The sequence below is a fragment of the Lepisosteus oculatus genome, chromosome 12 (assembly GCF_040954835.1).
Source record: "Lepisosteus oculatus isolate fLepOcu1 chromosome 12, fLepOcu1.hap2, whole genome shotgun sequence".
Classification (NCBI taxonomy): domain Eukaryota; kingdom Metazoa; phylum Chordata; class Actinopteri; order Semionotiformes; family Lepisosteidae; genus Lepisosteus; species Lepisosteus oculatus.
In genome coordinates, this window is record NC_090707.1 from 8,170,086 (window position 1) to 8,195,645 (window position 25,560).

Genomic DNA, 25,560 nt, shown 5'->3' on the forward strand with positions numbered 1-25,560 from the left:
CTTTAAATTGGTTCCCCATTCTGGCCCCCAAAGATGGTAAAGGCAATTAATGGGACTGGCAATTTAAAAGTTGTGATTAATTAGAAGTCTTAAGGCGTGGGGTGGGAGGAGGGGAGAACAAAAGTCAGGTCTTCACCATCTGCTTGGACCAAGTTAAAACAATTGTCCTCTTCCTGTGCTTTGTTTTTTTTTGTTTGTCTGTTTTTTTCCCTGTTGTTGAAAAGTCTCATCTGAATTTGCTCGAAAACAAAGCTTGTTACAGGACTTCTGGGAAATTATGCATTTGCTACTTTATGCTGTACATCCATCTACAGAATCTTCCTACTCCGTTGAAGGGGGATTTAAAAATAATTCAGGTTGTCCTTTGCAGAAAAACATCTGACTTCCATGCTCTCTTCTGTAGAGCTTTGGAAGTGCTCCATTGGGATCGGTGGTGATGAAGTCAGGCCCAGTTGCTGGTGAGAATTCCTTAGGCCTCTAGACTTCAGGAACAAACTGCTCAATCGTATTGTTAAAAACTACGTGTTACGTGTTAAGTCATCAGGACGATTCTCCTTTCCCCATTCAGAGCCCAGAGCCTGCTGTGTTGTGCTCTGATCTGCGCCAGGGTCTGGGGTTTCAGTGTAATACAGCAGTCTGGGCCAGTCTAGCCCTCCTGTAAGCAGTGAGTTTACCTTGTGTGTGGAGGAAAGCAGAAAGCCAATACATGCTTGCACCGACGTGGTGTGACTAGCTGCTCTAAAAAACAAACGCACAATGGGTTTTGCTGAATAACACGTTTTTTTTTCTATTTAACAAAATAGTTTTTCTTATACACAATTCCTTCACCTTTTCCGAGTACACATTGCACAGGTCATACATATTTACATATTGTATATGTAGATTTTTCTTTAAGTAAAGAAGTTGATTGTTTAACAGTATTTTTTTAGCTCGTTTCCAGGCACACATTTTGTAACAGGATCTTAAAAAAATGAACAATCGTCGATAGCCAACAGCTACAGTAAGCTGGTGTCTTGTGAGAAGAGATCAGCAGTACAATTTACAAAAATGACAAGTCAATGTACTGGGATACAGACACTGGGAGCCATATGTATAAAACATGTCCATGGTAAGTCTGAAGGAAATGAAGGAGGGCAGTACTTTGCGTGCAATTTATAAAACTGGAGTTTTGCCTAGTGACGAGTGGCTTGGACATGTTGTTTTTTAGCAGATTTGAGCAACAGTGTTGGTTTAATGCTGGTAATCCTGAATGTGTTAAGAAAGACAGATTTAGCCTACGTGATCTTTCAATCAACCACAGATGATCATTTGAAAAAAAAATGCCACATTAATAACGTCAGATCAATGAAGAATGTCAAGTTTCATGCATATGGCCCAAGACTACTAAGAGGTTAAAGTGCCAGGATTAGTTTTGCTTTCAATAGGATACAAAACATTACTTACAAACTTCATTCTGCCCACCTGGGGAAATATGCTAATTGTGCTCCAGAAGCAGCATGAATTGTCCTTTCCATGAGTTATGTAAAGTTCAGGCAGGCCGGGGGATTTTTTTCCAATTTGAATTTGGAAACTTGACAATTCTGCGTCTTTGTTTCCAAGTACCTTTGAGATCTCAGCAAGATCTGGCGTTTCGATATTAAGGTTTTCTTTTCTTTTGTAATATTTTATTGTTACAGCCTGTGGTGACGGGGGAAATATTCAGCTGGAATGTCACTAAGCCCAGTGACTATGCAGTACGCCGAGCACACTCCAGTGCATGTCTGTCTGTATTATAGTGCTCGTTGCCTAAGTAGGTGTAGGGCACTGTGAAGGTGCAAAAGGCTCTGCACTACATTGGCATGAGGTATTCTACACTTCAGTTACAAGAAAAGACTTATAAATGAGCGGAAATAGGCTACCCTTTTAACTAGAGATTTCAGGCCTTTCTTTCATCTTAAAACCAAAGTGCATCCATATATACAGTATATAACATGACATTTTTAGCTGCGTTAAAAATCCCATCATTTGGGTGCCCTCACATTGCATTGCCTAAAATGTTCTGCTAAGTATTATGACTTGCCCTGCTGGATACTCACTGCAGCCCACACGTTTTCCACAATGACCAAATGGGAGGAGTCCAGCTGTCCCTGCAGAGTGTCGGTGTTGTAATTGACACCTTGTCTCAAAATGGGCTTGTACATGTCTGTACAGGGGTTCCCAGTTCTGGTCCTGGGGAACCTCATGCCTGCCGTTTTCCGTTCCTCAAATCATTGGACCCTTTACTAAGACCTCATTATTCTCAACTGTGGATTTGAATTTTCAGTTCCGAAGTTCTGCAGCCCTTCGAGTAGGAAAACAAAATCGCACAGGTTCCCTCCAAACAAACCGTTCAAGGTTTAATTCTAGTAAAGATCTCGGCTGCAATGAAAACCTGCAGGGGTGGGGTTCCCCAGGACCAAGGGAAATGCCCCCCCCCAGGAACAGCTGGCCTACGGGCTCTTCATTTCCCTCATCCCTGCTATTCCAGCCCTGTCACACTCACTATCCCCTCTGCTCTCCAAGATCTCACATTCCAGCTGCTGCATTGTGCCTCATCCATCCAGGACATGTCTCCTTTGAAGGTAGGATGCGTCCGGGATCCTCTGTGTTTATCTCCACAGAATGTGACAGCCTTCCAAAGACGTCTGATGGCCACGTTCTGCAAGTGTGTTTTTTAAAAAAAAGATGTAGGGGTTCCCGAGACGCGAGCCAGATGAGGACTCTGTAGTCCTGACCCATGCGTCGCCCACCTTTGTAGTTTTTTTTTTAGTTTGTCAGATAATCTCCATAGAAATAATAACAGAGTGAGCCAAAATGCATGCATCTGTTCTACAGAAAGCAATGCATTTTACTTCAGAAGAGATTATTTGCTGCTTTAAATATGTGTCCTATCAGTTCACTGTATTCCATATTCATACACCTCGTGAGAGAGCGCCGACACAGAAAAGGGAGATAAAGTCATTTTTGTGGTAAAGAGCGTATCTTTTAAGATGCGTCCTAGAATGTTTTCTTAGATTAAAAACACCAAGCAAATACTTTTCTCCATACTATCATGCAAGTGAACCCGACCCTCAAGCTTGTAAACACAGTGATAAGCTTGACAATAAGCCACAGACCAGGTAACAGAGCTGGCGCAATCTAAATGCAATTCCCTCGGCCTCTTAAAAGCTGGATAACCTTTCTGTAAGTTTAATGTAAAATTAATTCCTCGTCTCGGCCCTGTAGGGAAATCCTGCAATTTCAAGGCATTTCTTTGCAGTCTTGGTAAACAATTCATCTCTCACTGGGGGATGGTGGCTAACAGTCTTCTGTGTGAGTTTCTCTTAAGAAAAGCACAGGTAATGAATTGCAACGTTTTTCATTAACGTGTGTCATTAACGTCAGCACTTTCAGGTATTACTGGAGACCGCCGGTTCGAAAATCCAAAGAGGGCTCTTTCATTAGTCCCTAATGCATGAGAATGTGATCTGAAAAATGAAAGACGACATATTTTAAAAAACAGCTCATGTAATGACTGAAAATTGAAGAATCATATTTATTGCTCCCAAGTCGGTGACCTTATTCTCAGCTTATTCTTTTGTTCAGAGATGTGTTCTCTTCCTTACAGAGAAGTGCTGTGGGCTCCCTGTAATGTAAAGGAGGGGGCAGTAATTAGTCAAAAATGGTCTCATTAAAGAAAATGAGAAGGTTTAGCCTTCATCATCTTATTAATTTCTTAGTTTCAAGCTATAGTGGTATTGCAAAACAATCTTCTTTTGCATGTGAAAGTAAGGGACAATGAAATCTAGCGAAACTTTCAAAATATTCCTGTTGTATCTTATATATGGAGGACATCGGTAAAGCATTGAAACGGAAAATATTTTTACATTGCCTTTCCAAATTGAAATTTATAAGAAGCTTATAATAGCTAATTGGAACCATTTGGTTCTTAAAGGAGCCAGGGTATTGGCTTCTACAACATGGCTGGATAGCTTGTTTCATCCTCCTACAACCCTTCTTGTAAAGACATGCCTCTTCTTCTTGGATTGAAATAAACTATACAGTAGCTCGATCATAGGCTTCCTAGGCTACTGCATGGAGATATATCACTACTGTGCAATAGTATCCATTACAGTAATTAATCTTCTCAGTTTTAACCCCTGTGTTAGCCCCAAAATGTTAATTCCCAAAGGTTTATCCAAAACATAGGTAGGCCTCATTAGTTCCACATCTCTTTTGCCCAGCTGTTTCATTTGTACCATTGTTCTCAGGAGAGAGGTGTCACAATCCCAGTCCTCTGAGAACAGATCTCATGTGTCTCACTCCCTACCAGTCTGATAATCTTCCCCTGAGGCCATTGGTGAGGTAATCAGAGTCCCCAAGAACCTTTCATAAATCAGAGGGAGTCATTACTAAGTGCAGTCTAATTGTGAGGGATTATTTGCCACATTTCAGAAGGTAATGTGCAAAATCCCTAATGTTAAGGTATTTAACAGTTGTTCTAAGACTGATAGCTTATATAAGTTAGATTTAGATTTGTCTGGCTTTTCAATCAAAAGCAACCGATAACAATTCAAAGTAGTAATAACAATTCAATTAATAGGTTTTTTCCATGCTGAAAAAAAAAGAAGAAAGAAATCACAATGTTTCGGCCGTGGAGACTTCTTCAGGTGTGAGGGTTCCTCCTGAGGTTCACCTGAGGTTCCTCACACCTGAAGAAGGCTCCACGGCCGTTGTGTTTTCTTTCTTCTTTTTTTCAGCATGGAATAAACCTATTACTTGTTTCTTTGCAGCCTACGCATGCTGATGCAGCTCCCCACCTGAACTATAACACCAACAAGAGTGTCATTCCAAAAACTAATGGGACTTAATGGGAGAAGTCTTCTGTAACAGCTTACGAGGTTTAAAATAATTCACTATCCCTCAAAACTGTCCATGTGGTTACGTCACCCTCAAACCCAAAGTCTTTCTAGTCTATCTCTGTCTATACCGAGATACAGTGAGAATTGTCACTGGTGTGCTTACAACTATTTGCTGTGTTGTTCCTCCCTCTTTATTCAGGGTTCCGATTTGCACCATATACTCAATCACTCTGACTTAGATTTGCTCTGGTTTTCTGTCCAGGAACTTTTTAAACAGCAATTAGCTTTGTCAAGTTGCAACACCAGGAGTACAGGAATAGCGATGCCCCTAGAACTGGGAATTTCCCCCCCCCCGTGCATACATTTAAAAATGGACTCCTCCCCCAAAGCCAGGCTCATTTAGGTGAATTTTCAGTCATTATTTTAGCATTCTTACTCACCTGCTCTTAAAAAAGTCTCTTAATGGAGCACCACCATGTTATTATATTATTACTTGGCACGCCTTACAAAATAGCTTAATGTTTAGGACAGATTTACTCCTGCAGTAAAGAAGTTCAAATAAATTGTCAGAATCACAAACTTGAGTTTTGAGAATTGAAAAAAGCTGTTCTTGAGAAAGCATTGTATGAGTAGGACACCTAGGAACCATCATAGAAAAAGTACAGGGATATCTGCCTAATCTTAATAAAGCTGCTTCAGTTTTCCTTCCCCCCAAGTTTGTTTTCCTTTTATAAATATGTGAATGACTGTTCAAAAAGTGCTTATCCGTCAGGTAAGCGGAGGAGCTGTACTCAAGTCAGTTATAACAGGTGGGCCTCCTGCAGTCGTCTCCCTCTCGGGCTCCTATGAAATCTGACTGGTTAGACACTCGCGCCTCAAGCACTGAGCCGGTTTCCACCAGTCCCCGTTGTGACAGCGACAGATGGTGCAGTCGTCAACCTTCACTTCAATCCCAGCTGGGATTATAGTTGTTCCGGCAAAGCAGTTTGGACCTGGAGCAACAAGGGAGAGACAACAACAAACAGAGAAGCAAATGACGGATCGCAGTCTTAATCTGCGCCGCACTGCCGCAGTGGGGGCCTCGGCACGCTTGTGTGGGCACGTGAAGGGCTGACTGCTTGCCAGGAAGGACACGGAGGCACTCAAGTAAGGAAGCCCCTTGAGAACACGGGGAGCACGAGGACTGCTTCTCTTCCGTTTTTCAACTGTCTTTTTTAAGTGCGTTTCTTGTGAAGAATTGTGAAGACTAGAGGAAGGATCTGACCGCCTTGTCACTGTTTATGCACTTGTGCAATACAATCAGGCTGCCCTTCTGTCCTTATGAACTAAATCTACAAATGAATGCAATCGGCTGTGAGGTGTGGGTTTCACCGTTTTTATCCAGTCTAGTAAAACTGATTTTTTTGGTCTGTAATTCATCCTGCAGGCAATAGAACAGCAATCATCTGTATTTTATAAAGCACCCTTACTGAAAAGCTCTCCAAGGATCTGTAGAACTCATGTTTGAAGCCTGATAGTGCCTATGGCTAAATGGATAGTACCATAGGGGTAACTGGGTATGCCCACTGGAGAAGGAGCTGTCATGGGCCGTGCAGAAACAGAATTAATCAGGTCCGCCCCAAATGCCCTTTGTTACAAGATACTCCCAAAGTGAGCAGAAGCTGGATGCAGCCAGAGGGCACCAGAGACTGAGAGTGATGGGAGATTATCCCCATTCGGAAAGCCATCCATCCTGTCTGGTCCGAGTGCCACATAAAAAGCATGTGGGAGTGGACTGCATACAGAAAAGCCATACAGAGCAGTGATCCCTAGTGGCGACTGTTGAAATAGTTAGGCCACTAAGCCAGAGTAAAGGTGTCCCATGGCTTCTCGTAAACATGAAGGGGAAATCTTTTTTTCTTGTATTGTGTCCCTGTTTTCCCGATAACTTATGGATCATTTTATACATATTTTTTCCACGTGGAACGTTGTGTACAACTTTGGTTGCGCCTTTACAAAAAAACAAATCGCCACTCTGGGATCAGTCCAGAGAAGCGGAGTGAGATATCTTTCTTGAAGGAACGTCCTACGCTGACAGGCTTTAGGAAGTGAAGCTTTGTAGTCTTGAACAGAGGACACTCTGAATGGACCTGGTCCAAGTATTTGTGAATTTCATAGGCACTGATAAAGTCAGCCCAGTGAACCACTTCAGAATAGTGAAACAGGATCCAGAGGACACAACTGGGAGCTAAACAAAAATGTGTTTAAAACACCAGAGATGATATATAATTGCAAAAAATATTTAGCTATGGACCAGATATTCTCCTCTATTGTGTTTCCTTATATTCTTATATTGAATTAGGTATGCTATTACATAGGATTGGATTCAAAACTTGCAACCGGTTTTCAAGAGAGCATAAATTAGACTGTTACAGAGACACAAATCTCCCAGATCTCCTGAGCGTCCAGAATCCTCAGTCTAGTGGCAGGCTACATGGAGTTACCCGTGGACGAGACACTCCAAGATGCGTCTGAGATCTAGGATCTAATCACATCTGCTACACTGGTGCCCTTAGACCAGTTAGAGCCGAGGCCTAGCAGTCATGGAGTTAGGAGGGGAGAGGAAACTGGAATCATAGTGCGAAACGAGGATGTTATGCTGATATCACACAGGCAAAGGGCAAGGAGAAAAATCGCCGAGCAGTCAATTGAAATTCAGGTTCCCTTGCGAGTTCCACCCCTTCTGGGGAATTTATAGTCTGCTAGCTTTTGCAGAGCAGAACATGATAAAATCCATTGACTGGGGCCTGGAGAGCAGTCAACAAGGTCTGCCAAGTCCTAATTCCTATTGATCTGGAAAGCACTTGGCGAAAGACATAAATAAACTCACCGGAGACGAAAGTTCAAAGTTCAGTAACCAGCTCTGCCAAAAGCAATTGTTTATGCCCAGATGGCTTGGCATGATGATATCCATTCACTCGCACTGAAGGATGTGTTCAATAGATGACAAATACACTGTAGCACATGAACCTGACCGTGCCCACAAGTAGACAATGTCTTAGTGGAAGGAACAAGCAATTTATAGTATCTAAACCTGTGCTACGTTTACTGTGCCTTCTGTTGTAAAATCGCATTTTAAATTTGGCAATTATAGTCAAAAGTTTTGTGTTTAACTTAAATTTACACTTGGTATAATGTAACATAAGAAACTGTCCAAATCCTTAGCATTTTGTATCTCCAGCTTTCAGATAGGGTGTGTTCTCAGTGATGACCCATAGGGGGGGTCAGTGTTGCCTGGAGAGCAGATTACTGTATATTAAATAAAGTGGAGCTGGGTTACATTTTAAGACTGTGCAACCACTAAACACCACATGATTTTGTTAATTTTGTTTTTTTCAGTCCCACTGGGGCAGTTCGAAACTTTGCTATTACAGTCAGTACAGATTTGGACACTTTGCACGGTTCCTTCCCAGAAAAAAGATGAGACTTGTAATAATGGAAGATTTGAAATATGATTTTAAATAATTGTAGTGTTCATTTATACACAATAACACAGTGTATAAAAGCAAGGCTTTCCATATCCGATATGTGCCAGATTTCAGAGTGCAGTCTGGGTTCCGGTTGCCCTCATTTGTGAGGGAGAGAGGACTGCGGTCACCTCTCTAGGACTTAATGGTTTTGTCACAGAATTCCTGCTGCTGCAGCTATTGTTCCTTATCTAGTCAAGTTCAATTAGCTTTCTGTCACCTCTCATTTGAGCCTCTCTGCACAATCTCCACAAAGCCAAATGGCTGAAGCTGATACCCTTGGATCCTCCTGGAAACAGCTGGGTGACATCCTTGGATCAATTAGCTTCCAGCAACTGAGTGAGCTAGAGGGGCCCTACTGACCTCCTCTCATGTGTGAACTTTCTGCTGCTCTTACGAAATGGCTGCAGCTGCAGCGATGCAGTGCCATGCTCTAAGACAGTGCTGTCGCCCCAGCGTGCAGCTCTAAGCCTGAGCTGGAAACTGAAAGCTTCAGCAGAAGACTGAAAAGTAAACACAGAATGAACACGAGCATTCCTCCTAACTAAAGCAAAACTGATCCAGTTTCCTACAGTACTTGCTCACCTGCAGTACACATATCCTTTTGCACTTTTGCATGGGGATCAGGGTTTCACCAGACGGGGACTCATTTGTATCGACATGGGTTTGCGGTTTGTGGCCATTGTACTGCATTTGTATTACTCCCTTTTTAAAAGCTGTTCACTCCCTCAGCATGGTGGTTCACATCTGACTCTCTCCCGTCCTTTTTGAAGTGTAGCCCCTGAGACGTACGCTGTAAATACTAATTCCCATTAACCAACACTTTACGCAGGCCAAAAATCAATCACTCCATAACTCACACAAACCCCATTTCACAATCAATCACGAAACAATAGAACTGATGAACAGCAGGACATCAGATAGCCTTAAAAGCACCGAGCATGCATGGGGGCGAGCTGGAACACAGCACAGCCAATGGTGATCAAGCCAATCCGTTTGTCTAGACATAGAAGACAGTGCTATGGCAATGCACATCATGTCTATCATCCATCAATCCATCAAAACAGCTAGGTGGCTCAAACCTTTTTCACTTTTCAAAAGGCTTCATTCTTAAGAGCAGACATGTCCAGTAGTGACCACTGGCCCTAGAGCATTCTGCCCTAAGCAGAAGGTATGTCAGGAACAGACCTTGTAGGTGAAAAGGTCAATGAGTTACTTGCACCTGTGCATCTCACTCCGATCTCTGGATCTCCAGTAGACAGCTAACTGGCAGTCCATCAGTCCTCAAGGCAGGACCAGGCCCTGGGGCTGTGCAGTGGACCCAGGCTCTATCAAATGCCACAACAAGCGGCACTCGGCGATGTTTTGTCTATCTGTATTAAAGGTTTGGCAGCTGCAGGCAGGAACCTGAAAGCTCCGACTGCACCTAGAAGCACTCGACTTGCTTAGGATGACAAAGAGGCCCAGTATATAGGTCATTCCACGCTACAGGGGAACACAAATAAAATCAGCCCGATTCAGTGGTAAATGAAGTCTAAAATTAGCCAATGACTTTTATCTGGCAAAAAAAAGCTGTTTTCAGATCTGTCACCAGAAGACATGTTTTGACATAACCCCTTGTCTCCCGGAATAAATCAATTAAGTAAAAGAGTTCTTTTATATATGAAGGGCTGTTTTTTTTTTAACAAATAGTCCTACATTTCTTGAAAATAAGGGTGACACATTAGGATCACAAACTGTATTTTCTGAAAAACAGATGAAGTAACAAACTTGTCACAGTCAGTAAAAATATACATTAAAAGCCTAATGAATACTAAAGGTATTTTAGTTTGTGATGTTTGCTGTATTAAAAATAGGTCTAGCTTTACTTTTTTATTTACTGTGTAATAAACCAATGAATCTAATTGATTTTTATGTGAAGTTCACACATTGACTTTGAAGTTAATTTTCCTATGAATAAGGTAACCAGGCGAATCCCTGTCATTTCAAGTACTTCCTCATTTGCAGCACAGTTCTGTTAAAATGAATGGATGTTTTCTTTTCTTGTGTAATGTGATGAAACATTTCGTGAGGCACGTACCAAACATTTTTGCAGCTTTCATTATAATCGTATGTGAAGTTCTCTTTCCCAGCAAGAATACATTTTACTTTTGCAATAGAAAGGGCTGTTGTGATGAAAAGAAGATGAAACCGGTCACCGTTCTCTTAATTCTGCTTCATTTCACAGATTTCCATCCCCTACAGACTTACACAGTGGTACATTCTTACACAGAGAACAGTACGGAGGGCTCAGAAAAAATGATCCCTCAAAAAACAAGACAAATATACACAAACAAACTGCGCTTCCCTAGCACTATACAATTAAAGTCATACTCTGACAATGATAAACCATAAAAAAACAACCATAAAAAGCAATAAACAGCAGATAAATCACCAAAACCCAAAGTCTAAAAGCCAAAAAGCTATCCCTATTAATTCTCAGAATCCCTCTGGAGTTGCCTTTAGAGGTACTACAGTGACTTCAGACTTTCCCTATTAGACAGCAATTAACCATCCTTATGCCAAATTGCCCTCACCATGGTGAGTTTAGCAAGTGGGACTTCAAATTCAGGCCTTCACAAATCTTAAAGAAATCTTATTTTTAAGATTTAATACAGAACAGAAAAACAAAGACAATACCACATCCACAACAGAAAACACATACTGGGAAAGAACAGGCTGTACTGAAAGGAAAGAAACAGAAAACTGCATGAAGAAGAAAAATGCAATGATCTGATGATAAGACATATATCAAATGGATTCTCTAATAAACTGTGTAATAAACTTGACTATATTGCATGTTGAGCGTTTCGTAGATTGCATTATGTAACAGCTACAACATCATACCTAAGTTGTAGCGCAAAATTACTGTGTATCTGGGAAGGCTATTGAAAATGGCCTGTTCAAAAAGATTCTTGTGCATAACCTTTGAAAGTATCAGTCTGAGTTAACTAGCACCAATGAGACAGTAGTGAAAATGCCATTTTGTGCAGTGAGAGAGATATCAGTGAATCACTGAGTCCTTTGATTTAGTGGTTTTAGTGTGGATCTGCCATGTGGGATACACAGTGATACATCTTAAAGCTCAGTTATGTTTTCCATTATTTTAATAGCAGTGGAAGATTGGACAGCCTGGCTCTTAGTTCTATTGCAGCTGCATTAGTGACGATGTCATTTTTTTCTGCCAAACAAGAGCATTTCTTTTTCCCTCTACTTCCGGACACAGAAAAAACACAGCTTAACTTCGACATGAAGACAGCGCATCACTTCTAATGAAAGCACACTGTACTTGAGTTACTCCATTCATGCAACTTTGAATAAGAACAGAGATACGTTCAGTGCTAGTTTTATTGATACAGCCATGCAATGAAAAATGGGAAAGCTACAGTTGGTGCTGGAAGAAGTATTAATGGGACCAGTAGGGAGCGGTCACCCTCCGGTCTGTGTGAGTCCTAATGCACCAGTATAGTGACGGGGACACTACTACTGTAGAAAAAAGGTGCTGTCTTTCGGATGAGACGTAATACTGAGGTCCTGACTCTCTGTGGTCATTAAAAGTCCCAGAATGTTTCTTGAAAATAGTAGAGGTGTTACCACAATGTCCTGGCCAAAGTTCCCTTTGACCTTTACCAATCAGGGCCTCCTAATAATCCCCATCTGTGTAGTGGCTTCATCAATCTGCTCTCCACCCCACTGAGAGCTGGTGTATGGGGAGTGTACTGGCGCACTCTGGCTGCCGTCGCATCATCCAGGTGGGGTTGCACTCTGGTGGTGGTGGAGGGGATCCCCATTACCTGTAAAGCGCTTTGAGTGGAGTGTCCAGAGAAGTGCCATTTAAGTGTAAGGAATTATCATTATTAAAATCCTCTGAACATGACAAGATGTTGTGTAAAATGACTTGTTCCGCAGACCCATTTTACATGCAAACCTCTAACTGAGTAGGAGTCTTTGAGTACGGGATCTATTCCCATCTGTCCTCAGGCTGAGCTGTGGTATACTAATGAAGAGCCTCTATCTCTCATTCACAAAAACTGCGAGTTTCCCAGTCACCTGTGTGATCATTGATTCTCCAGCATGCCTGACAATTACAGAGCTCCAGATAAGATGCACTTTCCAGAGGGTAGGTGAAACCCAAGATTCAGCTGACTCCACACTCAAGATTTGTTACGAGCCAATAACAATTGGAATCCTATAATTCTAATTTAAGCATTGGCTAATGCTGACAAGCACAACTAGGAATAGGAGGCAGAGAACTCCCTTGGGGTTAATTAATATATCTCACGGCACCCTCAATCAATGCACTTTGTTATTCCTGTGTTTTACTATTTTATTTATCACAAAGAGCATAAATTGGGCTGCAGCAATTAGGAGGAGAGCACCTCATTGGAGACTTTTTATTTTTATGTTTCAGTTGGCTTTGCTGTCATATTTCCTCCCTTCCTTCTTCTTGAGTTATTGAAATTCATCCTCAAGAGTGAACTTCACAACTTTGTGACATGCCATTAACACTGTACACATAAAACATTTATGCTTTTGCTCTGCATGCTATCTATCTGCCTTACTTGTTATCTATCTTTCTTGTTTTTCAGAGAAAGGCATTGGTTTGCATTATGGGAATGCATATGTGAAATAGCTCTGGTCTTTCCACAAGGCTAGAAATCAAAACCACCTTGAGAGATTTTGACTTGAATTCAAGTCCTCAACCAGGCGTATACTGTCTCTAGTTTCCAAGATATTGCAAGATGTTTAAGGACCCATCCATTCCAGGCAGACACGGCCTCTGGAGGGCTGGGTTTGGAAAATGTTTTGTATGTTATGTAAGTTGTGTATACATAATATGTCAAAGCCAGCACCCAGACAACAGTTTTGTCCTTAGGACTCATTCGCATGACACAACTAACTCTGACCTGTGAAATGGATCATATATACAGTATGCACCTTACAAGATTTCAGGGGTATGGTGTTTTGTAAGAGCTTTTTAAGTCTTTAGTCTTCCTACTAGCATTGTGAAAGGGCCAGGACTAATTAATACTTAAATAATCTATCTATGACTTAGGAGAATGAATATTAATTATCTCTTGAAACGTAACATGTTAGCCCATGGCTGCTAACTTTCGCTTTATATACAAGATACACGAGCAATAAGAAGTCTCTTCAGTCAGTTTCCCTTTGCGGCAAGTTCCAAACAAGATTCTTCTCCATAATTCTTAATGAGCACATGCTCTTGAAACTTAAAATGACCTCCTGTAACCTATACTGTATACCTGTTCATTAGGTCAACCAAAATGATCTGGCGGGACAGACAGCATGACTTCCAAAACGTTTTCTCCAGCTCTATCATTTCCTTCCCGTTTTCGAACAGCAGGACGTTCGGGAAAGGCCCTTACCGTTCTTACAGATGGGACAGCACTGCTCGGGCTCATACACAGGGTTGACGCACTCTGGCACGGCGCAGTCCGCCACCACGCAGTGCACCTCGTTGTTGGGCTCACACCGGCACCACTCACAGGGCGAGGGCTGAGGGGCAGAGAGGGGCAGGGAGAGGAGATGGGAGAAAGAGAGATTTCAGAAAAGCCGACCCGGGAGAGGGCTGTTGCTACACCCTGCAATGATGGATAAATCAAAGTTCTACTCTCAGGAGAAGGACAGTGAGTCCAAGCAAGTAACAGATGTTCAGACCGCAGAGCATTGAGAAAGCCCTGCAGAACTGTGAAAAAAAAAACAGCTATATTGATTGGGATCTGGCAGAGTTTCCACTTCAACATTATTCAGAACCACAGCCCACATTTCATTACCAGGATGCTGCCGCCTCTTTATCCTTAACCTTCAGCTGTTGTTACAGAACTCCGTCTTCAACCAAACAGCAGCAAATCAAGAAAATGACACCAGCTTCCGAAGGCCACCGCATCAGCACTCCAGTGATTTGCAAGAACTTGAATTGTCAGCTTTACGGGACCAGAGTCTCATATAAGTGTGATTACACAGCTCTGTTTATGGTTAAACAGATCATCTGTGTCAGTTTCTCCTGAAAAAAAGGTTCTTCTGTACTTGTCCTCTTCTTCTCACGTGAAAATATTAATCTCAAAGCCTAGTTCAGACACAAGAGGCTGGAGGTGGGCACTAGAGACAGAATAGGACATACACTGTCCACCTTTTCAATGGAAAGAATATGGGTAGTCATTTCCAGTTCCATGTATCACTATACATGACTTATGTACACAAAATCACATATGCACTAAAATACATATGTGTAATATATGAAAAGTATACAAGTACAGTACACGAATTTTGCGATTTCATATATATAATGCATATATGAAATTTTTCATATCTTTCCAGAAGGAAAATGCAAGGAAGAAAATCAACATGAGGCCCTGTTTGATCTTGTTACCATTCCAAGAGTCAGAATTGTCTACCTTAAAAAGTGCAACACACCATTATGTGACCTCGATCACCAAAGTGTATCGAATAAGCTTCAACTGATGTCAATCAAAACACAATACTGAAATAAAACCAACCTGACAAACAACGAGCCACAGTAAATCACAGACAAAGACATCCTTCTGATACCTGCTGAAATCTGAGAAATTTCTGTTTCATATTTTAGGGTCCTGTCTGAAGCATTTCAAGTTGCAATCATAAAGTCATTGTATTAGATTTTAGGTATTCCAGGATGAATAATACCACTTTTCATTAGAAAAAATAGACAGGATTGCTTTTAATGGCACTGCAATGTACAAAATGTACATTATTGTGAAGACAGAAATAAAATAGAGTCCTCTGGTTTATCTCCAATGTTAAATCTCTTTCATGCACTCTGTATTTGTTTTTATTTTTTCATTCAAATAGCATCTGCCACTGAGGTTTGGTAAAAGATGTTAGAAACGTAAGATGTTTTAAAAGCACGTACTGTAAAAGAAGGAAAGAAGAGTAGAATTGGCAACGTGTATTTTGAGAACAGTGTATGAAAAGCACATGGGAATCAGGATTCAGATGATAAAGTGAAATAAATGATTTTTTTATTGTTCCAATATTGATAATGTTATAATTGATAGTTATTTAATTGGATCAACAGGGAAACAACTGTATGGGTCTTTATGGAATGGAATGCATAGAAACCAATTCTGCCATTAAGCAATCTATAATTCATATTGATCAGAATTTTCAGAACCTTGATGGTAACAACTGCAGACAAACTACATAAAAGCAGCCAATATGGTGAGTTACAACAAATAACCTGTCATATTTACCAGTCAAATCTAATTGAATCATTGTCAGGTTCCTTGTCATTAAGATAATTTATTCCTCTCAACATGTCTATAAAGCTAAAAGATCATTTTTACTACAAAAAACAGATCTGTGCGGATTAGCTATTAACGTAAAATACAAAGGCTAACATTTCAACAGATGATCTCAACCGAGTTGTGCTTCTGCATTAAAAAGGAAACATATTAAGTGAAAATGAGACCAAAGCAAAATGACTGAGATGTGTCACTGCAATGTACTGTACTGTATACAGGACTATATAAAATGATCTCACTCTCATCTATTCTTGATACCTTTAGAGAATGAGAACTACAGCATACTCCTATGAGTGTCATTTCTGTTTCCCCTCTGTGTCCATACTGCAAGGCGATAAGGGAGCTCACATCACAGACCTCTCAGGAGAATGGAAAGCACACTTTATACAGCACAGTGATGTCCATGTTCATGCAGGCCAATCTCTTGAGCACCGTCAGCTTTGATACAGGCTCCTGCTTCCTCACCACAAAACCACAGTGCCCTGGTCTTGCAGAGATTCCACAGGACGAAGCTGCTCCGATCAGTGAAGCCTGATCTAAAGGTGTTTTTGTTCTAAGCTGAACGCAGGAAATGATAAACTCAGTATGACAAATGTTGCGGCATCACCATGCTCAAAGGCCAAAAATATTATTTTGTTATTGCACTGAAAGGAGGTGGACATCCAGTCTCTGTGACTGCAAGTGTAGTCGCAGAGTCACACTGGATTCTTTAAGAAAGAGACCGTTATGTAGGAGGGACTATGGTCCCTTGGGTCTAGATCTAATTTCTCTGCTTGCTTTTCACATGTTTTCACTGTCAAGGTAATACAAAGTTGTTCACAAAAAAAGCCATCAAGGGAGCTGTTATCCGAAGCTAGACTATATTACACACAAAGTGATTCCATTACTACGCATTCGTCACAAGTTAAGTTGAACATATCACATCAGGGCAGAAAGAATTAGAATAAACTTAAATCTTTGTGACATGCAGCAGGTTGTCTTTACATGCTTGGAAAGTGTGCCTAGATATCAGTATTTAACAGGATTATTTTCATTGATTTAACACTGCAACGATCAAAATTACTCTGCAATAATACAACATTAACAATATGACATATACTGTTGGACACACTATAGTTTATTATTACAATTTTAAGAACCATTACTATTTCTTGTAAAATAAAAATGTAGAAATTAGTTTAGCAGGAATAATAAGTGGTACCGTAAGTGGACTGCAAATGGACACTGCAATCTATACTAATAAACATTCTAATAACATACAGGGTCTTCGAGTCGTACTACAGATACACTTCTTGTTGCAAAACAGGAAGTATTGTTTAAAGTGTTATTGACAAGAGCATACGGTTTGACAAGGACTGGACAAGGTAGTGTAAAAAGTAAAAAAATAGTCAAACTGCAAAGTACCAAAGAACGTTAAGGAGGCAAGAAATCAACACTCCAAAGGACAAAAACCTCATCAACTACTACTACTACTACTAATGTTCCTTTGATCTCTTTTCAAAATTAAATTCCAATGCATTTCACTTAAATAACACGAGACTACAGCATATATAATTTTACAGAAAATATTCTAGAAACATAAACTTGAAAAATTGTAATTCAACCCCAAAATGAGCATTGAGGAACACGCGGTTTGCACTTTTGGACAAGCGCCCTCACCTTACTACAGCAATTCAAGCGCTAAACTCTGTGTTCACTTATCAGAACAAAGCAGCTCCGACAGCATCTACAGATACACGAATGAGCCATCAGCTTCTGTACCCACTGCAGTCTGCTCTTGGACCCACGCTGAGAATAAGGCAGCAGCAGCCCCTAACCTGGAGAACTTAGGGTTCAGCATCACTCTTTCCAGCTTAGGACAGTCTGTGTCCTGTGATGCCTTCAATAACTTTTAGACAGCACTGGGACCAGTGAAAACTCCCACCATTACACAGCTAGACTAGAAGCAGTGTGTGTTCCTTCAGGTGGACTATAGAAAGGTTTTCTTCCTAAGTTTACCAAGGGTATACCAAGACGTATTGTACGAGGGATGACTGGTGCCACTCTGCCCAGTCTGTTCCATGGTACCTATCACCCAACATGCTTTGCTTTCATGTTGTGTAGTTTCCATAATTCCTGCTGCAATACATGTTACAATTACAGACAACACCAGAAGACAAACATTCTCCCTGCTGTATTGCACACAATGTATAGTATATATCTTAGAAACACTTTTCCTTTTTTCTAGTATTGTGCAAGAGTGCTTTTTTCATTCGTGTGACTTGTATTTTACAAATGTAAATTTACTTCAACTAACTGCCAATTTTATTTTTCAAAATATAGAACAGGTGCTGGAATGGACTATTTTGCAATATATTGATAATTCTGAATTGTTATTGGATTATACAGGGACTGTTAAAATACTGAAAAAGTAACCTGTATGTTTTAGTTTAGCATATTTTCAATATATTGCTGTAAGGGTAATAAGATGAATTCAATGAGTAAAATAAGATAAATAAATGGAAATAACAAACATAATTCATGCTAGTATACAATGATGAACAAACACCAGTACACACACTACCAGCATCATCACCGTAGCATCTGTAGATCAGTGATGCCCAAACACATTAATGGCCGATCGATGTGAGACTTAAATATTACAATGTTACGAAAAAACTGACCAAGCATTTTATATTGCAGGTAGTAAGGAAACGTTTACTGAATGGCACTTTAATTCTGCAACGTTGTTATATAAAGGAAATGTATTCTTGGGGAGTCATGCGATGTGCTTAACTAAGGACAGTGAGAGGTATGAAGACAGTCTGCATGCCAAATCTGCCAACTTCAAACAGCATCTTACCAACGTCAGGAAGTGCAGAGCAGAGAGGCCGAGGACTGAGGGACAGGAGACACAAGGCAACTTTTTTTATAGGTGGAAGAAAGAGTGAGAGAGATATTTGCTACCATATGTGCCATAGTTCTAAAAAAAAACCTTCTCTTTCTTATTTTGCTTCAAAACGGCATGACTGACATGGATTATTACATACCTGATGATTTCATATACTGTAAATCGACAATGCTAACGTGATTCTGATTATAAAAGAAGGCTACTGAATGCTCACATGTGTGTAAAACAGCGTCTGTGATTTGATAGAACAGGGTGTGGCTTGCTGTAGCTAATTACTACACTTCATTCAGTCACAATGAGCCAAGTTAAGTTGTACATGTTGTCCTGGGCTGTATTTCTTTTACTGTATTCTTGCATTGGGGACCCCAAGTATTTCTCCCCTCTCATGTGTGACTTTGAAAGGGTCGGTTGTCATGCTGTCCCAATGAATCTCTCACTCCTGCTGTCCTCAGATAGAGCCCCTGCGGTGTTATAACACACTCCTTTCTGTAAAAGCTGGAGCCGAAGCTTCGGAGGTTGATGAGTCAACCACACAGCAGACTCGGCTACCCTCTAAGACCTCACTGCCAAGCAGCGGTGTCCTGGCAGCCTGTTCCCCTGTTTCAAACTCCTAATGTCGCTTGGCCAAATGTGGGGTGCACAGAGGATCTCTCTCTCCCCTAGAGACACATCCTCGCTTGTACCTGGTACCTGGATTCCCTGGAATAAAAAGAACTTCCTGTGCAGAGGAGGTTTTCACTAGACAATCAATTCGAACACTGAAGAATCCACTGTGTTCGACAGTACTTACTAGATTCCTTTGCAGAGCACTTCCTGACCTAATTCGCTTTGAAAAAGCATTGTACAAAAAAAAGTGTCATTTTCTATTTATCCTTACTTTCTGCCATGTTCTCCAGGAACTGTACTGCAAGGCAATCTGTTGGGTAACTACCACAGCAATGATGTCCTGTAAATATACGATTTACAGTATACCATATATATAGCAATATTTAATATTCATTCTGTTCATAAATAGTGCAATATGTTATATCTATTCTGTTCATAAAAACTGTCCACATAGTAAAAAGGGAAACGTATGAGTAAAATGTTTAAAACCTCTTGTTTAATGAAGATTTGTCACTTCACTGTTTATACTAAAACAACTGAAATTTAAATACTTTGTTTACAGTGTCTATTCCTTTACACAGCAGTAAAGCTTGAAGAAAAAGTCATATGTAGACACTAGGACAAATGCATCCGTAATGTAGTTGTATTGCCTTCGCATGAATTAGAAATGCGTGATGGCATCATGATCGCAGTATTCCACAGGTGAAGTACATCGAGGTAAGGACAGATTGTGATGCTTTTTTGGACTGTACAGTGTTACAGATCTCTCATGCACGTGACTGGATAAAGGCACACGCACAGAGCCCCTTGGTTCCCCTTGCGGGGCTGTGGGAAAGCTGCCTTGTGTATCAAGGGTCCGTGCCCTGTGGTGTGAGCAGGCCTGCGCTGTCTCAGTGAGTCCTCGCCTCTCGCTCTGCAGCCCTAGGCTGGCGCTCCTTGGCTGTGGAAGGACCTGAGTTCACATCCCAGCACAACCCATCCGCTTGGGATCTGAACTCACCCTACTGCTCCCGATTCTTGATTGCAGCTGCGCAGAGGTCGCGGGCGACTCAGTCCCATCCTCAGGTAGCGGGGATCCCTGTAGGTGAAACACCTACTGAGGGTGAGTCAGAGATCTTTGAGGGAACACATGAGCACAGTTCACACACACACAATAAACCATCTTCTCCCATACTCTGTCCACACCAGAAAGCCTATTAGTGATGTCACTAAACACATGTCAATACCTTTTTCTTTTGACTTTCATTCTCATAGAGTATACAGTAACTATATAGAATGCAGATTATTATTGCAAGATTTTCCTGTAGTTTTGCACTGTTTACTAAAAGAACATACAGGTCATTGTTCATCAGATATGAACTTTTTAGATCCTGATGTCTACAGACATTTGCTATGCAGGGCTATTCGGAAAAATGCTGGGACACCAGGGAGAAAATGTCAAAATTCCCACACAAAAGGTTATGCTGGTGGGCGTCTTAATGAGAGATGCCATCAATTAAACACACCGTGAGCAAACTTGCCTGCAAACACTGCCGTGAGGGGGAATATTTTGCTGTCTATATTAATTTTTCATTAAGAGTGATGGATGAAAAGACAGTCTCATACAAGTTATCCTATAAAATATTGCTGTGAAATGTATCTACAAAAATGAATAATGTATATTACACAAATGGATCTGATAATAAGAACTGATTACTTGGAAGAAGTCTCAGCAGGAACTGGGCTGCTCAAATTAGAAACAGCTAATCGCTTTCTCTGACACTTCAGAAAGGTTAGGCTGTGGACATCTGTGCTACAGGGCACTTGTGTTCACACTGACGCTGAGAGAGTGGCAATAAATGAGAATTTCATTAGTGACTTAACTGCTTAGCAACTGTCTACATAACTGACTTCATTTCATAAACTAAAAAACACTGAACAGTGAAGATAAAATCCACAGCAGCTCAACAGGACAGAGCTCATTTTGGTTTCTATAGCGTTAAGTGGGATGGAGACCATGTGATTCCCCCCAGATGGTCCCTATTCACACAGTTGAATGGACTGGAGCAATTGGAGGCAAAGCGTCTCACTCAAGCTCAACAGCAATGTCTTCAGTAATGACATGAACCCGCTAACCGCCAGGCATGACTCCGAAGGCTACCATACTACACTGTACTGTCTCCGACAGCCTAACACAAATTAAATCAAATCCATTCCACAGTGAAGAGATGTTTGGACATTATTATAATTCTCCTAGCTGCAACCTTCTGCCTGCTGATGCTGGGCTCTCATGTGTTCACAAGACCGGACGGAGAACCATAGGTGACAAGCCCACCTGTGTCTGTGCTCCAAGAATCAAAGGTGTGTTAAAATGTTTTTAAATATATTTTCAACATCGCATCACAGGTTATTCAGAGCCACTCGGCTTCAGTAATCCCAGACAGTGAAATGTCCTGTTACAGTGAAAGACTGTCTCCCTTGCTGTGGGATGATTCAGAGGAGTCTATGTTCATTTATCACAGGCTCAGACCTTTTACTTGCCCTCTCAGCTTCTCATATCTCCAGGTTAGATAGTTGGTTCAATATTCCATATTAGCCTTTATCCAGCACAGTGGTTCTCCGCCAGCTGGTACGCCATACGATCCATAGAACTTTGTTGTGTGCGCTGAAAAATCGGGACGGTTTTCATATTTTCTATTTTAATACGTGTCGAATACGCAGCCTACGTACTGCGATACAGTGCGCGCTAATACACAAAAATACACAGAGCGTCTCTGCGTTTCGCTCCCATGCGGATGAAGTAAAAACTTAAAATAAATACGGAAATAAAAACAGAAACGGGGAAAAATGCAAGCTTGCGGATTGCTAAAGCAGGTAAGCTCCACACTATTTTTGAAGAACCTTATTTACCGTTGGCAAAAGAGCTGACACGTATTATGTGTGGAGAAAAAGCTGCTAAACAGCTCGACCTGCTGCCCCCCTGAAAGACACGGTCATTCATAGAATTATTGAAATGATATCAAAAGTACGCTGATAGAGCGCGTTAAGATGAGCGCGTTAAGATGCAATAAGATGAGTCTGTAGTCGATTTGGTCAATTTGCTCGTTTACGTTAGATACAAGTTTGAGGGTATTTCCCATGAAGACTTTCTGTTCTGTAAACCGCTACCAACAGGAACTACAGGAGAGCACATATTTCAGCTTCTGAATTTATCGAAGAGAATGGCATCGACTGGATAAAATGTGTTGGAGTTTGTACAGATGGTGCTAGAGCGATGACATGCCGACATAGAAGTGTAGTTGCACGAATTAAAGAGGTTGCTCCAGAAATTAATGGACGCATTGCAACATTCACCGCGAGAGCTTTCCATCAAGAAAATGCCTGACAATTTAAAATCTGTTGGACTCTGTTGTGAATTGTATCAAGGCTCGAAAAATGAATTCACATCTGCTTTGCTCGATTAAACAGGCTCACCCCTCTCACTAAAATGGTGCTTTTTTATTATTTTTATTTGTTGTTGTTACTGTTTTTTTCTGTAAAACGCTTTGAGAAGCTACATTTAAAGGCGCTATATCAAAGTTTATTATTATAATATTTATTATATGTATGTGTGAGTGTGTGCACGCACACTCATGTTGGTCATTGAGAATTTCTGGGGTTCCTATGAGATGATGACTTGTAGGTGGTACTTGAATGCTTTGTTTGGATTAGGGGTGGTACTTGGTCCAAAAAGTTTGAGAACCACTGATCTAGCAGACACTTCAGTGGATCGTTACAATGTAATACAAATACCGATGTCATTACTAAATCTAGAGCACAAAATTCAAAGTAGTTGGAATATTACAGTTTAACTGTTCAGAGGATATTGTATGTCTATCGAAATTTATTATTTCTTCATGATTCATGTTAATTAGAACCTCATACAGGAGGTAATAACAAAAAAAAAAAGACAGTGTAGATGCGGGAACCTTTTGACTGGTGTTGCCTGTGATTGTGACACTAATAATGTCAGATGAAGATGATCATCTATGGGCAAATGGATGGGCATGAGACTGCATTGATAAAATCATTATTATTAAATCTTGTAAAACTATTGACAACAGTTTAGTTCAAAAAAGCAGGTTCAATTGTAGAACTTTTCCAACTATCTAGTGAGAAACGATATTTTTGCTTTGCCTTATGCTTAATGGCCTTAGTAAATAACACATTAATGAATGTATGAAAAGATTTGCAATCACGCGTTTCAGGAAATGTAAAGTACAAAATCAACACATAATGCAGCAGGAATCATGTACAAACCAGAATAATCACGATCAAGGCTGAGGAAAAGAGTACACAGTGAAAGGAGCTCAGTTATCAGTTATCTAAGTTATCTATTTGCCATGCATTCACATTCTTAAAACCTTACTGCGCTGTCTGAAAATATTTCACTTCTTTCTTTCAAATTGGATCTGACTGCCTGCAAATTTCATTAATTTTCCCTGAGGTAAGTGCAGGTCCCTAGCTTGGTGACATTATCCATTCAGTGTGCATGGAGAGAGATACCTGCTCTACATTCATGGCCTAAAATAAATGTCCAACTCTTTCAAACCAAAAGAAAATTATTATTTTTTTGTCTTGAACAGAGAAGGCTAGAGAAGTATCCAATTCAAATTTCACAAAACCTCAAAGGCACTGTGAAAGTCAAGCCCATGGACTTCCTCAGAATCAACAGTGAACCATAATCCATCAGACACTGGTGGAAACTACACGTAAAAACAACAGGAGGAACTTGTTTGCACAAAGGGATGTGGGAATGTGGAATGAGTTACCCAGCCACATATTATGGCCGTATGAAGAATACCTTGGTTTCTTTCAATAAACTGCTGGATACCATCCTAATACCAAGCAATAACTAAAAAATGAGCTAGATTACCCAAATAGGCTCCTCTCATTTTTGACCTTTCTTACTGTACTGTATGTATGTTCTTCCAGGATAAGAGGGCAATGTGCTGACATCTCATTTTTAGTGGCCCACAACCCATTATACAATTCAGTGGCTTTATAATGAAGCTAACTTGACAAAATAAGATATTATCTTTACACGCAAAACCTTTTGTAATAGTAAAAGTGTGTGCTGTGATGTGAGGGTGTTCACTTCGCTAGGTAATGCGGTCCTAGTCCTGCTAAAATATCACAGATAAGCTCTCCGACAGATAGGTGGTGGCAGACTTTTTTCTACAAATCAACTTACAGTATTTTTGCTTAAGATGTGGCATGTATACAAGGTGTCATTCACCTTCTTCTGGTGTAATACTGCAATTAAGAAATCCGCTTAAAATAAACAAATATATTACTGTCTTCAGCAGCAAAGCTTCATAAAGTCTTAGTCAATTGAACTCACATTTATTCATTTTTCCTAGCCCACAGTACAAGCAAAAGCAGGAAAAAATAACAGAAACAAACACTTCCTGTGCTCGTCGGTCCTGCTACAATTAATTCCATGTCTTCCAAATGTACAATGTGTGTTGCTGCTACCAGTCAATGTTATAAATTTATAGCATGAATCCCCGAGAGGTACATGGAGCAGTTTTCCTGGGCAGAAGATGAAAGTCTTGCCTTCTAGCAGGCAGTGCAGGGAGACATTTTTGTTATTTCAGAGGTGATGTATTCTGCAAGAATCTGGACTGACATGAAGAGAAAAGTTAGGGAAAGTTCACGGAGTACTTGTGTTCTGGCTAAACCAACTGTCTGGAGCCCTGCCAGCTCGTCCGTCACAGTGTAAAGGCACTGGAATGCTTCCTTGGACATTACCCTGGATCCATGAAAGAAGCTGATGCTTCTTTTTGAAATATATATGGAAGTTTTGTACCGTATGAACTGAGTACCCAGTTACTGTAGTTCACATATTTTTAATGGGCAAAACTTTCAGTCTTTGGAGATGATAATCCCAAGGGCTATATCTCTGAACAGGCTCAGATAAATACTCTCATGTTTATTTTCAAACATGAAGGGGCAAAAGTCCCATTGCAGATAGATCCATTCTGGGTAGTGAAGGAGATCAACACAAGTACCAGGAAATGGATCCCTACTTTATTATGAGTAAAATATAAAAAAATGGACAGATTAAAATTGAAATGAAATTTTATTATTTTGCTTTTCAACTTCAGTATTAGAGCCTTAGAAACATGAAGCCTGAAATTAAACTCCTATACAAAGGGAATCTTGCCTGTGGTCTCGATATTGAAATGATTAGACAATGTTTGCACCTGGGCCATGTCATCTTGGAAACTTTTTCAGACACATTGTTAGAATGAGCTGGTCTCACTGAACATTAACCCAGCTCATCCAGACATTGTGACATCTTGTGTAAGGAGACATGCCAAGATGATAGTTGTTAT

General features: G+C 40.6%; 1 protein-coding gene across 7 annotated transcripts in view; it reads right to left on the reverse strand.

The window, feature by feature from the left end:
- Nucleotides 1-769: 769 nt before the first annotated feature.
- The window catches only part of vwc2l (von Willebrand factor C domain containing 2 like), a 30,449-nt gene continuing 5,658 nt past the window's right edge, over nt 770-25,560 (reverse strand). The window contains exons 3-7 of one of the 7 annotated variants that reach the window (XR_001479737.2): nt 20,202-20,294; nt 13,792-13,921; nt 5,300-5,851; nt 3,576-3,643; nt 770-3,485 (exon numbers count right to left, since the gene is read on the reverse strand). Coding sequence is in view for 3 of the 7 variants with exons in the window: in XM_015358653.2 (XP_015214139.1) it covers nt 5,703-5,851; nt 13,792-13,921; nt 20,202-20,294 (372 nt within the window). In the remaining 4 variants the exon portion in view is untranslated. Of the gene's footprint in view, nt 5,852-13,791; nt 13,922-20,201; nt 20,295-25,560 lie in introns of all 7 variants that reach the window. The other 6 variants (XR_001479738.2, XR_001479736.2, XR_001479734.2 and 3 more) reach the window with 6 other exon arrangements.